Raw genomic sequence first — 15,188 nt, 5'->3', positions numbered from 1 at the left:
AAATCACACTACTATCAACGAGCAAAAAGGAGAAGAAAAGGGTAAACTATTCTATGTGATGTGATGGCATCTTTTTACGGGAAATAGGCACACAGAATTCGTGATGTTAACCTCGCCATCTCACCTATTAACGAATAGCACAAAGAAAAAAAAAGGAAATTAGCATCTCTAAGCAAGGAACGACCTCTACTTGTGGCAGGATCGTGTTCGACCAGCGTCTCTCAACGAAACTGATTGCTCGACGCCCATGAAATGAAATCGAGTATCCCGATACCAAACAACACAAACGACTCAAAGAGATCGCGCGCAACAGCACGGCGGCGGAGCGGCTGCTCCGTGTTGAGGTGGAACAAAGCGAAAAACAAGAAAGAAAAAATAATCAACGACCCAGTAACCCTACAAAACCCCACAAACTCCGTGCACAATTCGGTCGGCAACCACTACACCAGAACCAGGAAACCGCTCCATGCTACGGGATCACCGAACTAGCAAGCCGCGAAATCGAAGCGAAGCACCGAACCGAAGAAAAGCCGAGGACTGGAGCAACATTTCCGGAAGTAGGAGCAAGAACGAAGGATGGAGACGGAGGAGGACGACGACCATCAAGCATGCACAAGACAAGACCTGGGATGACCGGCTCGGTCGGCTCACTCGGGACGATCGACTCCGCCTGCTCGGCGGCCCGCGGGATCTGCGACGTCACCGTGCGCGCCTTCCTCATGCCGCCGCCGCCTTCCGACGAGAAACAGGAAGCCATCTCCGCCGCCTGCCGAGCGCGAGCAGGGAGTAGGGGGAGAAAGCGGCTGGCGGAGCAAAATGACTCCGCACACAGAAGAATGATGGGTTTGTGTCACGGAGGGGTGTTTTACCGTGTTGTGTATTAAAGAAGTCCATATAAAATCAGTGTTACATGAGAGTTGCTTGTGCAAGCACGTAGAATGAATTGTCGTATCTATAAAAATAAGATATAGTATGTACAAAAAATATTAATTTATTATAATATTAAGTAAGTATTGATATTATATAGAATCGCCGCTTGTGAATAGATATTTATCAATTAGATATATATCATCACGTCACGTGCGTCGAAAATACTTAATAGATATAGATTACTAAATATTATTTTCTTCAGTATAGTATGATGCACAGTAACAAATTAAATCATTAAAATTAAATGTAAATAAATATTATTTTTTAAATAATGTATTGCTATATTTGAAAATAAATTATTTTTCTGTACTTGTTCACTCCATATAGAGATCGTACCGTGATTGTATGATGTATTAATTGTTCGCGTTCTGATTGGAAATCTGATTGACTTGTTCAGGTTCCAATTAAAATTCTTATAGATTTATCTGAGTTTCGATTAAAATTCCAATTCACAGATTAAAAAATTGAATACTTTCGAAATAGAAAAAATTAATAGTAATATATATAATATATTGTTGTATGTATAATTATTTTTTAATTTAACCTAGCCGTTCATATAAAATTTGGTTGTCTAATGAAGACATTCTGGCTTCGAAGAAAATTTTCCTGGTGCCGTGTGGTGACAGAACCATATCGGAGCATGCGCCTTCTATTCTACTTGCAAAAAAGTACGTGTTCAGACTAATCTAACGTATTTTGTCTTGTACGCGTTCCGTTGCTCGGACCTCGTGGGACACGGATCCGCCGCGGTAGCAGTCGGCTTTATCTAGGCGTCCAAAACGAATCGAATGGCTGGCTACACCCGAACCCTGTCCGACTCCGTGGGCGCCTGCCTCTGTGTTTTGTACCCCGTTTTTCCCAAACTCCTTTGCCGCCGCCGCCGCCGCCGCCAGTCTCGCGCTCCGGCGAAGGGTGTTTAGTGTTTACCCAGGGGACCATGGAGGAGTACGGAGGGGGAGACCTCCTGAGCGAGGCGATGGGCTCTGCGGCGCGGGTGGTGGTGGTAGAGGACTGCGTGGAGGCCCCCGGGGCCTTCGTCCTCCACCTCCTCCTCAAGCGCGCGCTCGCCGGAGGCGGGGCAGCTGCCTTCCTCGCCCTCGCGCAGCCCTTCACCCATTACGACCGCATCCTGCGCAAGATGGTATAATTCCCCCCCCCCCCCGGTCACACCTTGCTGGAATTTCGTCGAACATGTTTTGTGCTTACCGGCTTGCTTGGCTTAGATGCCTAACTGTTACACTGGCGCACATATTGTGTGTGCTTAGCTGCTTTGATCATCTTGGGATTAGAGAAAATTCAAATTGATAGGATCGTTGTCGATCTGGCTGTTAAAAGAATGGGGTTTCTAGGCTCTTGCTTGTATGCTATTCGTCAGATGTGTAATCAGGTAGTCAGGCATCTCAGACCACCCTTTAAACAGTTAGATTGTTGGTGTGCTATATTCTTAGATGTATAAATGATCCTCACCATTCCAATGTTTCTGGGAATTATGGGAATGGATGCCTGTTGGTATTAACAGCACCATGCTCATGTTCTGTTCATTCTCTAGCAAGCCTAGCAGTAGTTGCTCATGTTCTCACGCAATTTGGAGCACCAGTGAGCCCAGGTGCAGGCTGATCTATGGTAAAACTCTGATAAAATGCACTAGTTTTCAATTTAAATAGTCATAGAGGCTGGGTTAACTACTTCATTCATCTGATCACTAAATTTCTGTAAGCCCTGATTGCACACTTTATTGGAAAATGCACGTTGGATTCCGGTGCTAGTAAGCTAGTTGAATCCACAGATTAGCATTACATTTTTTTGGTCTTCTGAAATTTCTAGGGATGTAACCTTTCCCTGCATAGAAGGAATGAGAGGCTTCATTTCTTCGAATTGCAAGCATTCCCAGGCAAGCAATCGTTTAATTACCTATGTTATTTCCAGATAATATTGGACTCACTAATTATGAAGGTGCCATTTCATATGTTCATCAACGGCAGGTGGAGCAAGGGAGGGTGCCATTGCTGATTGTTTTGTTCGACTGTACAGTGAAATTCAAAGAGTGGTGGAGGCAACCAGGACCGGAGAAAATGCAGGCCAATTTACCATCATGTTAGACGATGTTTCACTTTTGGAAGTTGCAGCCCATGGTTCCGTAGACAATGTGCTGGACTTCTTGTATTATTGTGTGACACTTACATCTGAGATGGTAAAAGATCCATTGATGAAATTGTCAGCACTGTTGCTAACTGTTACGTTATTTTCAAGTTTTTCACTTATTTTATGTCCTGGCAGAATTGCTCCCTGGTGATCCTCATCCACGAGGATATATATGCGGTTGAGGAGAACATGGGTCTCCTTTTACATCTGCGCCACATTGCAGATCTTGTGGTTAAAGCAGCACCTTTGAGCACAGGTTTGGCTGCTGATGTTCATGGACAGGTCAGTTTTTTTTTATATAATACTGTTCACATATGCTTGTACCAGGGTGGATTAATAACTTTGAGCTGGTTCGATGAACTTGCACTAGTCGTCTTATTTCAATGTTTGGCACCTTTTGTTTTACTCTGATGTTCATTTTCTGAAGGCATTGAGATGTCTCTGCAGCTTTCTGTGATCAACAAGGGTACGTTCAGCGAGCAAAGGGCAAAAGCGCAGAAAGTATGGAGCTTCCATTTCAAAGTGAAGGAGAATGGTACCGACTTCTTCTATCCAGGGAGCAGACACTAGGGAGTACTACTTTGTAATTGTAATACTGGCTACTTTGTAACTGTAATACCGGCTGAGATGACTTCTGTGTGAAATCTGGCGTTGTTATGCTTTGTATGCTGCTAATTCAGGTAGCACTACGAGTAAAGATTCGTTGAATCCTTTCTTCACAAACTTGCTTGTGCTCAAGCATTCGCCACAGGCCCACAGCCAAGTGCATAACAGACCTATTTTGTATCTCACATTTCTTATAGGAAACAGGAGGGGCAAGCCCCTACTTGTTTTACATTTACATATGAGAGAAAAGAGATTGCAGAGAAATAACAATGAAAAACAGCAGCTAAGGAATACGACAGGAAATAATGGAACCAAATATATTTGTTGATTCGAAAGCACGTTCTTCAAATGAATAGCTGGTCGAATCAGTTATTCCAGCTCGATCCTGAGATTAATGTGCATACTTCATTAGCAATGCCGCTGCTGGTTTGCTCCTTGAACAAGTATATATCACTGCAAGGACCAATGGAAACTGAAGGCTGCAAACCGCCACTGCATCTATAACACATTAAACCCATAAATATTACACAGATTAATTCCATAGCACTCTGATGTTCATCTGGAGTCAGCCATAGAAATGATAACTGGGTTCTTATTTATTGATGAGTAATCTAGCGTTGGGAATCAATGGATTCTATCGGCAATGCAAAGACCTGCCTAATTCTCAGATCTGCCGATGAAGAAGACACCTTTTTGTATTAGTAGGCTTGTATCATCCCTCTGAATCTTGGCCTGCTTGATCTTCTTGTCCAGATTGTCGCACAAACTGCCCACGGACCCGTGGCCGCTGCTCAGCCAGCCTCTTCCTGCTTTGGTATCGAACCTGCAAATAGGCGGAAAAGGCCATTAGAAGATAATGGTCCAATGCAAAATTTATTCAGGCCAGCAGTCAGAAAAAATGAACATCGCTGTGCAACTTTGCAAAAGGATGCAGTCAGAAAACAGAATTTTGAGAGAAAAATGAAACCGTATCAAAGCTCACAAACAAAAGCAAAAGGAAACTTATTTCAGTGTTCCTATGCTGGTATTATCAACACTAGGGTATACTTGGAAGTAGCAAAAAAAAATTCTCTAAAGGTAGAGTGTTACTAATAACTAATTCCATATTTTCTGATAATATTTATGCAAACCATTTGGCCAGCATTGTAAGTCTTTCTCGCCATACTCAGCAGAATTAGGAGCCTTTAATTCAAGTACCTATATTACTGATTTTATTAGGACTTACTGCTACATTAGGCATGTAACTGAAAACAGGCTACCTTTTTACCGAAGTTCCGATCTTTCCGCTTCAATCTGAATTTGTTCAATGCAGCTTCTCGTTGAGGGAACCGATTCTGATACATGTCATTGCCACTTCCGCTTACACTACCACCTCCAGCCATATTTTTGCTCATGGTACCATTAACACACTCCATGTTTGGTCTTGCGATATTGGGTGCAGCAGCGCTACTTCCATTCTGCCCATTGCACCCATTGTGACCAACAGAGACAGCTCCATTCACACTGTAGTTTGCAGCGTGTCCTTCAACAGGAGGATCAAACACATTGGATGAACCACACTGAGCGTCTGATGATCCATGGTCAATTGATGTCTGTTTCTGTGCCATAACATGGAGGTAGTAGTGTACGTGATGATGATGTTGCACACAGCTTTGTGGTCCCTCTGTCTGGCCCACTTTCACTGCAGTGGAAATTCCTTCATCAGTTTTGTCTTTCCCAACTACATTAGCTGGTGATGTTTGGTGTGGCATAGGATGGAATGCTGAGGTATGTTGAGTAGATTTGACAGCTGATGGTGATGTTACTCTCTCCCTGTTACCCGAAGGCTTTGCGACAACATTCTTTGTACTGGAGCCCATGTCATTGTTGTTGCTACTGCCATTGGAGCCCTGCTTTATTGGAGGAGCATCTGAATTTGACTTCATCTTGCAGGTAGAGTCCGTTTTAACAGCCTCAGAACTGTTATCTTGCGGTGAAGAGCTTTCCCCAAATCTTGCTCCACCTTGATTGGAAGCCACAGATGTATGGTACCTTGCAGAATCAGAAAGCGTTAGTATGCAACTTACTGTTATGTTCATAACCTAGTAATGACACTGATATTATGTTTTGCACCTGGTGAAGGCTGACAAATCTGATCTTCTCAGAATATTTCGCTCATCATGGATTTCCGTGGTAGCTCCATTTGTTTTCAATCTCTTCAAACCCAACTCATGTGGTGTCACTTGGATATGGGAATCATGATTCTTATCATTTCCATCGGGTATTCTGGAAGGGCAACCAGGTGCATCAGCAACTTGTACTGCTTGCTGGCCTTCTGTATTTCTGGCTATTGAGCTAATCAAATCAGCCGTTTCAGTATTTGGTTCACTCATCATGTTTGTGCAATCATCATCTGCCATCACTTTCTTTTTAGATTTGAATTGAGGAATGTGAATCTCATGTCTTTTTCCTGTTGGATTAACAGAGGTATCATTGAGAGATGATTGATATTCTACACTCGAATTCCTAGGAGCACCTATTTCTAAATATTTCCCCATAGATTCATCTGCAAAAAAGTGGAATTTGGTTGAGTGAGACAGTAGTGTGAAGTATGATCTGTGGAGTGATTCGTTTCTTCCATCGATGAATGCTATGGAGCATAGGATAATGATACCTTTATTCTCCTTCTTTTTCTTGCTATTCCTTTTGTTTGCACCTGGTAACCACTTGTTACTGCATATCTCAGATTTGGGGTGAATTACTTGTGCACATGTACTATCAGGTGGATCAACTAGCTGATCAGGAGACATGGGTTGTGGACTGTCAATCTCCACAGCACGCTTTGTCCATGAACTCTGCATTTTAAAACAGATTGCACACATGATAATACATTGACGTAAAAGACTACACATTGAAAAAGTTATCAGAGAATATATTACTTCTCCGAGAAAGAAAGGTTACCACGAAATGAGTCGTGTTAAATGCAAGCGATCAATAACTTCATTTTTCCTATTTTAACTGTGGCATATGTATATGTATATCACGAACAAATAATCTTACGACCTAATTTGAGGTGATATATGAACTTTGTTCTAAGTAGTATTCTACTACTCCCTCCATTCCAAATTATAGGTTGTTTTGGGATTTCTAGATACATAACTTTTGCTATGCATCTAGATATGCACTACTTTTTTTATAAGTATGTATCTTGATTTGCACGGAGGGAGTACTAAACTTTTTTTTATGTATATGATTACATACCCTTCCAAATCCAACTTCATATGTAAGAGCAAGTAGTAATCAATGAGCACATACTTGAGTACCACTGCCATTATCACTTCCATCCCTAGCATTGAGTCTGACACTCAAGTCATCATCTTCGTCATCATCATGATTGCTGTTACTGTTGTTCTCATACTTGTCACCAGTATTTGGTTTGGCACACTTTTGTGTCTGGATGCCACTTTCACTTCCACTACCACTGGACTGAGCACCAAAGAGGCAAATCCAACTAAGAGTAGTGGCAAAGAAAAGCCAGAGCAAGAAGTAGAGTCAAAGAAACTATGCATCAATGCATCATGGTTCTGCAGAATTAATATCCAACAAAAAAGCGAGACCAAAAACAAAAAGCTTACACTGTGACACCGCCTCCAAACGTGCTGCCAAAGGTTCTTAAGCTCATTCTTCCGTAGTGGCTTTACTAAGAAGTCAACTGCTCCCTTTGACAAACACTTAAACACCATACTCATAGAGTCATTCGAAGACATCACTGCATGCAAACCACATCAGTGTAGCAGCTAAAAGTATTCAAACTAAATGATTAATAGGACAACATTTCATTTGCAACAGAGGAGTTGAGGAAAGTTACTTACTAATCACAGGAATGTCCTTGCAGACTTTGTGACTAGTGATTTTGCTAAGCAGACCGATGCCAGATAGACGAGGCATGAAAACCTCAGTCAATACAAGGTCAATGTTGTTCTGCAGGTCTTCAAGATGTTGCCATGCATGTAAGCCATTTTCAGCAGGGATAACTGAAATGGAAGGAGATAAATTGCTGTCAAAATGTTAAAACAACTAAAATTTTCCAATTGTAGATATTGATAGATAAAATCTTCCATTACTAATGATTAACGACCAAACATGATTCAAACAGGGATAGAACATAGAATAAAACACATTGGCCATGTTAACAAATACATCAAGGATACAGTTTTCGCTCTTAATATCCATGAAATTTTCTTGAAGAATGTAGGTGTTATTTATCCAAAAGCCGTACCACAGCCCACAGGAACTGGTAGTTACCAGTGCAACTAGTTGAGGAGCAGCACACTTCTAGCTTTGGTACTGTGGGAGGGTGCATAGAAAAAAGACAGTGGGAGGGTGCATAGAGAAAAGACAGTGGGAGGCGCATAGTTTAAGTTTAATCCTAGTCAAACCATTATAGATGCATTGCTTGTAATCATTAGCAACACAAAAACAAAGTTCTACGATCAACAATAAAAACTTAAGAAAGCGCAGCTGCCTAGATGCTACTAATTTACTGGTTAATTGCATGCATGTCTCTTGTCATATATATATCACCAAATCCATGATTTGATTGATTTCTAATTCTATAGAGGTAGTTCTAGTTGTGTACCAAGCTCTCCTAAAATAAACATAGTAACAAAAAAGGAACCAAGAAAGAGCATCATTTTCTGTTGTCAAATAGAGAATAGTTTACATTTACATTGCCAAATAGAAATCCCCCCTCCCCCCCCAACACACACACGCAAAAAAAAAAAAGAAGAAAGAAACTGAGGTAACCTCCAATATGGGGATCAGAATATCCCATTATACAGCTGTTCCGCACCAAGTGAACACATGTGACAGGCAAAGATGTGAAAAGAGTGCAATATATATTCTAAATTCATAATTCTTCTAATAATAGTTACTTATTGCTCAAGTGAATTACTCCATTACAAGAACATGATGTCAGTCCAATTAGTAAGCAATAATTAAAATGATTGCTAGGAATATGTGGTGTTAAGCTAGAGTTGATATTAATCCAACTTTTCACACAGGCTGATTTTTGGCTTAACACTAACTTCTAATGCTAAGTTATACTCTGTGCATCTTCAACCTTCTATGTCGCATAATGCTAACAAAATATACAAAATAGACTACTTGTAGCAAAGTTCAAGATGGAGTTTTTAAAAAAAATATTTAAAAATTAAGTGAATAGCATAACAAAGATGCCAATATTGGAAAAGACCATCGGATGTGATCATTACATGTGTGGGTCATGAGCCCACATGCCCACATGCCCACATGCCCACATGTCACAGCCACACCGATGACATTTTCTAAATCCACCCAGAAAGAAATGTCCTGGTGAACTTGATTGTACAAAAATCCAAAATACTTCCATGAGCACAGTTTGATTTTAGCCACCTACCATGAGGATATGTGATTAAATTGACAGTTAATGGCTTTCCATAATGGAATACCAGGAAAAGCCATACAACAATCCTCATAAGCAGTGGATAAATATCACAGGAGGTCACACCATCTCTACAAATGGCAGCATCCGCTTGCGAAAAAGGGGACTTCCACACCCAGATCATTACCCCCTCTGCAACCAAGAAGATGAAACTGCCCAACATACCCCACTTCTTGTGTGTTCGCCCGGCAACTCTGGTTCAGCATCTTGCAGCCCTTGAACCTGTCTAGTCTGGTGCCTACTCGACGAACTAACTGCTTTTCAGATTGGTGGAGAAAGTCCTGGAGGAAAGTGTCAAAACATCATAGGAACGGTTTCAACTCTCTTGTCATACTTGGAGCATAGATCCTCTGGAAGCACAGAAACTTCTGCATGTTTGATGGATCTGTTCCGAGTATTCAGACCGCACTACAGGCCTTCAAAGATGAATCTCACTTGTGGCTAGTAGGGGGCGCTAAGGGCCTTGCTGGTCTGGGGCTAGGGAAGGGAACCTAATCAAGTTTAGGTGCAGGTTTGTTCCTTGGTCAGGTGGTCCTAGTTTATCAGTTTTCTTGTAACAGTCTGTTCTTGGGAGTAAGTAATGGGCCTGTTCCAAGGTGGGGAGTTGGTTTTTGTAATTGGAATTTTTCCTTCTTAATACAAAGGTACGCAGCTCTCCTACGTATTCGAGAAAAAAACACAAGTGGCAGCATCAGCAACTGCAGCATGCCCTATCTGATCTTGTTACAGGTTTGGGAGTAAGTAATGGGCCTGGGCCTGCATCTCCCATTTTAAGGGCTGCAGGAGACGTGGTCTGTAATTTTGGATGGGAAAAGGTAATACATACCACAAAACAGGTGATTTTGACTTGATGATCAAGTCATGATACAACGAATTTGATAGATAAGATCTCGCCCATTGACACTCTTGATCCTAGTTAATTGTCAAAATGGAAATATCATGGCCTCACTATAAAGTGCAAAATAAATTCCACTGGCCCACCACAATAGGCCCAGGAGATGACATGTGTCACTCATGTAACACAGTACTCTGGGTCACACAACGTGTTGTGGCACAGGGTGGCAATGCCACAGGCTACCTGCTGTGCTACCATACTGCAGCACCCCAGTCACGATGCTCCCAATTACAGCAGGTTGCCCAGCAGAGTACTCACTGCAGACTTGGAACTGAGGCTGGTGGTCTGCCGTTGTATGGGATCAGCGTATACCTAAGACACTATGGGCCTGTGTTAGATGAGACATACCAGCTCTCAGGCCTGCTGTAGTAGTGGAAGATGGGACTACTTTGCAATTTCTAGCAGGAGAGAACCCTTTTCGTCTAAACCTAAGAGGAGGAGGGGGGGCGGGGGGCGCTGTTGTACCTATATTGCATTCCTATGCATAACCATATATTGCAATTAACTAGTGCCTGCCACACCCCACGATTGATGCACCTAGATAGTTACATTCATCAGTAGCACCTTATTTCGCTAAAGGAGCATTGATATGCCAGCTAATTGTTGGCTCTAGAAATTATAACATGGTGTTCTTTAAGCTGTGGTTGATTTTAGTAATTCCATGTAAAATCATACTTCTTTACAGCATCAATCTACACAAAGTATAAACAACTGATGTGATTTCCACAAACCCCTTCACCCCCAACCCCTTCACCCCAATGGCTTTGAAAAGATCCCATATTAGTCCCTAGAAAAGAGGGACATCCAAAGCAAAGTCTCTCATTAACTGAGGAAAGAAAGAGGAGATCAACATAGCGTATTTATTCGCTACACTATATCATTATATGTATACAGATACTGCAACCAATAATTGCATAAGAAACACAAACTTTAATAACAAACAATGCCAATCTACATCCTACACATTTTTTAGAACAGATTGCAAGTTTGCAACACAGGTAGTTCGAGTGGAACATAAATCCAGGCTCGAAACATCAACTTCATTCGCTATATAGTAGACGAACCAACAACCAAATATGTGACCAATTTAATCAAATAAATTAGCTTCGTCATTTGTTGGGCATACCTTCATAGCAGCACTTACGGAGCAGGGCACTGACCACCTGACGAGTAGAGTCATCGTTCTCCACCAGCAAGACTCTCAGTGTCTTCACAGGGAGGAACCTCTCCCACAGAATAGTCTGTTGCTCCTTCTGCTCATCCAACTGCTGTGCGCCCGGTGGCGCACTGTGCCCATTGGGCAAGTCCTCTTCTTTTTCTCTCCATTCATCCGCATCAGCCTCGGCCCCATGGTGGCCATTCTCAGTGGCAACATTTGCGATCCCTCTCACATCCTTGTGAGGCCCATCCAAGCCAGCTTGGCAGGCGCTACCCATTAACTTGATTCAAAGAGATACAGATAGTGCAGTGGTGGTTTGTGCAACTATAGAGACTTCACGGATGGTGGAGCACATCCTATGTCAGCGTCAGAAATGCATATGTTGAATCCAACTACAAATCTGCAAGGAAAACATACATGAATCAAGGACCTATCTGTCCTGGCTGGGCATAAGAGATGCTCAGAACAAGCTACTATGCTGCAGAATGGTCAGAGAGGACTACTTGTAGCCGGGCTAGAAGAAATTGTTCTTAACCCATGAGCTCCGCAACGACCAAATTCAGTGGCTTCCAATTCCTGAGAATCATTAAACATCTCGTTAATTAAAGAAAATCACCGTATAGACAGGGATATGCAGGATTCGGGGAGGTTACAAATTTAGTATGAATTGACACTTCGAACTTACCTCGACCCGAGGGAACAGCACTGCAGCACCTCCGAGCCGCTCTGCTGGAGGAAACGGACTTGCCGAGATCCACTGGATGCGAAACCTCCGGAGCTCTGCCGTACAAATAACACCCCAAACCCAGCTAAATTCAAAAGGGATAAAATCTAACAACAAAAAGTTGGCTCATCGCAGCTGAATTTACGAGCTAGCTCTCGGTGGCCGCAGCAAAAGGGCGCGGCGCGCACCTCGCGGGACTCAGGACGCGGTGTCGTAGTCCTGCGGCGACGAAGCGGGGGCCACTGGGATGGGCTGCGCGCGCTCCCGAGACCCAGCCGCGTGGGGAACCTACGCGCTGGTGCAACGAAGGACGAGCAGGAGATGAGGCCGCGAGAGGGTCCAAATGGCGGAAGGCGATGCGGTGGTGGGATGGCGAGCGAGAGAGGAGGCGGTAGATAACGGGGGAGGGAGGCGAGGGGAAGAGAGCGCCGTGACGTGGAGCAAGTGGAGGTGGGCAGGGGGTGGGGGCGGGGGCGGGGCCCGCGCCCCCGCGGAGATCCGACGAGATCTAAAGCCGCGCGCTCCCTGCGTGCCCCCGGATCCGCAGATCGCCCGCTGCCACGTGTGGAGCCGCGCGCGGGTCCGCCGCGGCTGGGACCCTGGCGGGCGGGGCCGGGAAAGCCGCGCGGGCCCGCACGTCGGTGGCTTTGCGGGCTGGTGGTGGGGCGGGGAGTGGTGGGGCCCGCGGCTCGGCGGAGGGCTTAACGGCGTTTAATCGGGACCTGGAGAGCGGTTTGGGAGCTGGGGCACTCCGCTGTTGCGAGAGGTGATCAATTAACTAATCAAGTGCTTTCCCAATTAAATCGAATATAAATATCATCGCTGACTAAAGTTTGCTACTTTTGAAGAAAAACTAAATCCTTTTCCGACTTTGTTCCCCTCCATTGTATTTCAAATTTCACTTTTACCAATGTTTACATCTAGCCGCGGGTAAGAATCGAACAAATTGTGCTTTGAGACACGACTGTTATTTTCTGACAAAACCTACCTGGTCAAGGAAAAAAATTATTTTCTATGTGTTTGCTAGCTGTGAGTAGTGACTTGTGAGCTGGTGTGGCCCACTCGTACGAGTTAGCGGTTGTGATTAGCAGGACGGCCGATAGGTTTGGTTTGAGTAACCGAGTTCACAACCCTTTTCCTCGTTTTGTTTAAGCTGGAGATGGCGACGGCAACCGGGACGGAATGCGGCTAGAACGTTCTAGAGTCTGGAGAGGGTGCTTCTAATGATTTGAGTAAACTTTGGTGAGGACGGGAAGGGACTAAATTAAGTGTTAAAAAACAAATCTCCCACGGAAGTCACTATGTTCAACTAAGTAATAAGGATTTGTTTGTGGCTCCTCCAAAGCTTCGCCTGGCGCTTTCCTTTCTTCTCGATCACAGAGTGCTCCATAGACGCTTTGCCGTCCTCTCGAGACCCACGTAATAGAAGAGGAAGATGGGCCATGCTCTCTACTGAATTCATGTTTTTACTTAAAACTAGCAATGAGCCAACGACAAAATGTTAGCCTGCAAAGTGCAAACCCATGTCCTGAAGTAGGTGACGATCTATGGCATGGCATCGCTTAGGTGTGACCGTTCAGATGTGCTCACGCTCCTCGGGCTGTGAAAGGACACGTTTTCCATGACAACTGACGCCTTGTTTAGTTGCTCTGGCAAACTTTTCGAAATGGAATTTTTTTATATTTGAGGTATTAAACATAGACTAATTACAAAATTCGTCTGTAAACTACAAGACAAATTTATTAAGATTAGTTAATCTAACATTAGCACATGTGTACTGTAGCAATTTAGTGTCTAATCATAGCCTAACTAGACTTATTAGATTCGTCTCGTAATTTACAAACAAACTATGCAATTCATTTTTTATTTCATTTAGATTTAATACTCCATGCATGTAAGATTCCTTTTCGATGTGATAGTTTTGGAAGTTTGAATTATGCAACTAAACAAGGGCTGAATAGAGCGTGCGGATTCGGTTTTAATTTCTTGTCGGAAGGAGGAGCATTTCAGCTATCCTATCCAAGCCCATTCTGTCCTCCAAGGCACCCACCACCTGTGGCTGAGAAATTTGCCTTGGAAAGCCACCGCGAACGGCGCACGTCGTCGAGCAATTGCAAGCCACTTTTCAAAGTCCAACGCGCGAGCCATCGCCCGGACCAACCAACATGTCGGCCTCCGTAGAATAATATTGGCAGGTTGCGTGGCGGACCCAATGAGCCCGCCCACTGGCTGGCCCGCCCCGCTCCGAGGCGATCGTGGACTCGCACCGCGAGTTCAGATTCGCTCGATCGCATGGCGTCGCGGGCCGGAAGGCTCGTGCTGTCGTGCCGCGCATGCGTGCATGTTTCAACCTGGGAATTCAACTAGCAACTGAACTAAAAACCCATGCATGCATGTTCACTACAAAGTGTCCAACTTCAACCGATTTCCAATCCATGTAGTTCAGGCCGGAAGGGAAAAATAGAAGAAAAAAAAGTCCCTCGCCCCATCCCAGCCATCGGGTGATAATATTCAGCACCGTAGCCTTTCGTCCCCCGACACCTTTCGAGCTAGATAGACTGAATCGTCCAAAGAGCCAATGGAGCTGGAGATATATATTCTGAGGGGCAGGGCATCGCCGCCTTTCCACCCGTCATCAGGTGCGCACGGTCCTGCCTAGTCCAAGACAGCGATCCAGCACCAGGCAGAGCTAACGAACGAGTCCGCGGTGCACGCAGCACGCCGGCGACGCCGAGCGCGTCGCTCGATCGGGGGGCTGGCCCTGGGCGCCATCAGATCGATTCTGGGCGGGGGCAGCCGGGCGCCAGGCAGCATCGCCCTGCCTTTGCCTTATCCCCCGGCGCGCTGTGGCCGAGACGCCGCGCTTTATCCGGGGGCCGCATCTCCTTTTCCGGTGTGTGGCCGCGGAGCGAGCCTTTTCCTGCGCGATTTCTTCCCCCCACATGGGGCGAGGGAGGGCGCGCAGCCGGCAGTCTTGCTACGCGCTGCGGTCGATTCGTCTTCACGTGGCCACAGCCCACGGGGGGAATGTGGCGCTGTCGATCAAGGAAGGGGAACGGAGCCTTCGTTTTCGGTTCAATCCCGGAGACTAGTGTCGCGCGGAGCAATGGCTGGCTGGATAAAGATTTGGCGCGCACGCATGGCGTCTGATAGGGGGCGAAGAGCTGTCCGGATCACGGGCGTCAAGCAACGCACTCTCTGCGTGATCCAAATTCCAGCGTGCTTGCTTTTGCTCGCTCGCTTCACCTGATCCGGCTTATCCTTTTTCTTT

The 15,188-nt window shown here is 44.7% G+C and overlaps 2 protein-coding genes across 10 annotated transcripts; one reads left to right on the top strand and one right to left on the bottom strand.

The window, feature by feature from the left end:
• The first annotated feature begins 1,421 nt into the window (after nt 1-1,421).
• On the top strand, nt 1,422-3,942 carry LOC120690208 (elongator complex protein 6-like). Of its 2 annotated transcripts, none has more exons than XM_039972785.1 (5): nt 1,422-2,071; nt 2,755-2,821; nt 2,913-3,121; nt 3,208-3,354; nt 3,500-3,780. In XM_039972785.1, exons 1-5 carry the CDS (start codon nt 1,868-1,870, stop codon nt 3,527-3,529), a joined length of 657 nt encoding a protein of 218 aa, XP_039828719.1. In that variant the 5' UTR covers nt 1,422-1,867; the 3' UTR covers nt 3,530-3,780. The 2 variants fall into 2 exon arrangements, with proteins under 2 accessions (XP_039828719.1, XP_039828718.1); XM_039972784.1 differs by having other exon boundaries at nt 1,462-2,071; nt 3,520-3,942.
• Nucleotides 3,837-12,342, bottom strand: LOC120690207 (two-component response regulator-like PRR73). Of its 8 annotated transcripts, XR_005681651.1 has the most exons (12): nt 12,106-12,338; nt 11,879-11,973; nt 11,697-11,769; nt 11,161-11,593; nt 7,530-7,691; nt 7,293-7,426; nt 6,973-7,143; nt 6,332-6,512; nt 5,791-6,223; nt 4,938-5,709; nt 4,336-4,501; nt 3,841-4,176 (listed from the first exon to the last, which is right to left on the bottom strand). XR_005681651.1 is itself a non-coding variant. In XM_039972778.1 (11 exons), exons 4-11 carry the CDS (start codon nt 11,468-11,470, stop codon nt 4,391-4,393), a joined length of 2,274 nt encoding a protein of 757 aa, XP_039828712.1. In that variant the 5' UTR covers nt 11,471-11,593; nt 11,697-11,769; nt 11,879-11,973; nt 12,106-12,338; the 3' UTR covers nt 3,837-4,390. The 8 variants fall into 8 exon arrangements, 6 of the variants coding, with proteins under 6 accessions (XP_039828712.1, XP_039828716.1, XP_039828713.1 ...); XM_039972778.1 differs by having other exon boundaries at nt 3,837-4,501; XM_039972782.1 differs by having other exon boundaries at nt 3,854-4,501; nt 7,530-7,646; nt 12,106-12,339.
• Nucleotides 12,343-15,188: the final 2,846 nt, after the last annotated feature.

The sequence above is a fragment of the Panicum virgatum genome, chromosome 9N (assembly GCF_016808335.1).
Source record: "Panicum virgatum strain AP13 chromosome 9N, P.virgatum_v5, whole genome shotgun sequence".
Taxonomy (NCBI): Eukaryota; Viridiplantae; Streptophyta; class Magnoliopsida; order Poales; family Poaceae; genus Panicum; species Panicum virgatum.
Note: the sequence above shows the minus strand (reverse complement) of the source record. Positions and strands in the feature narration are given on the sequence as shown.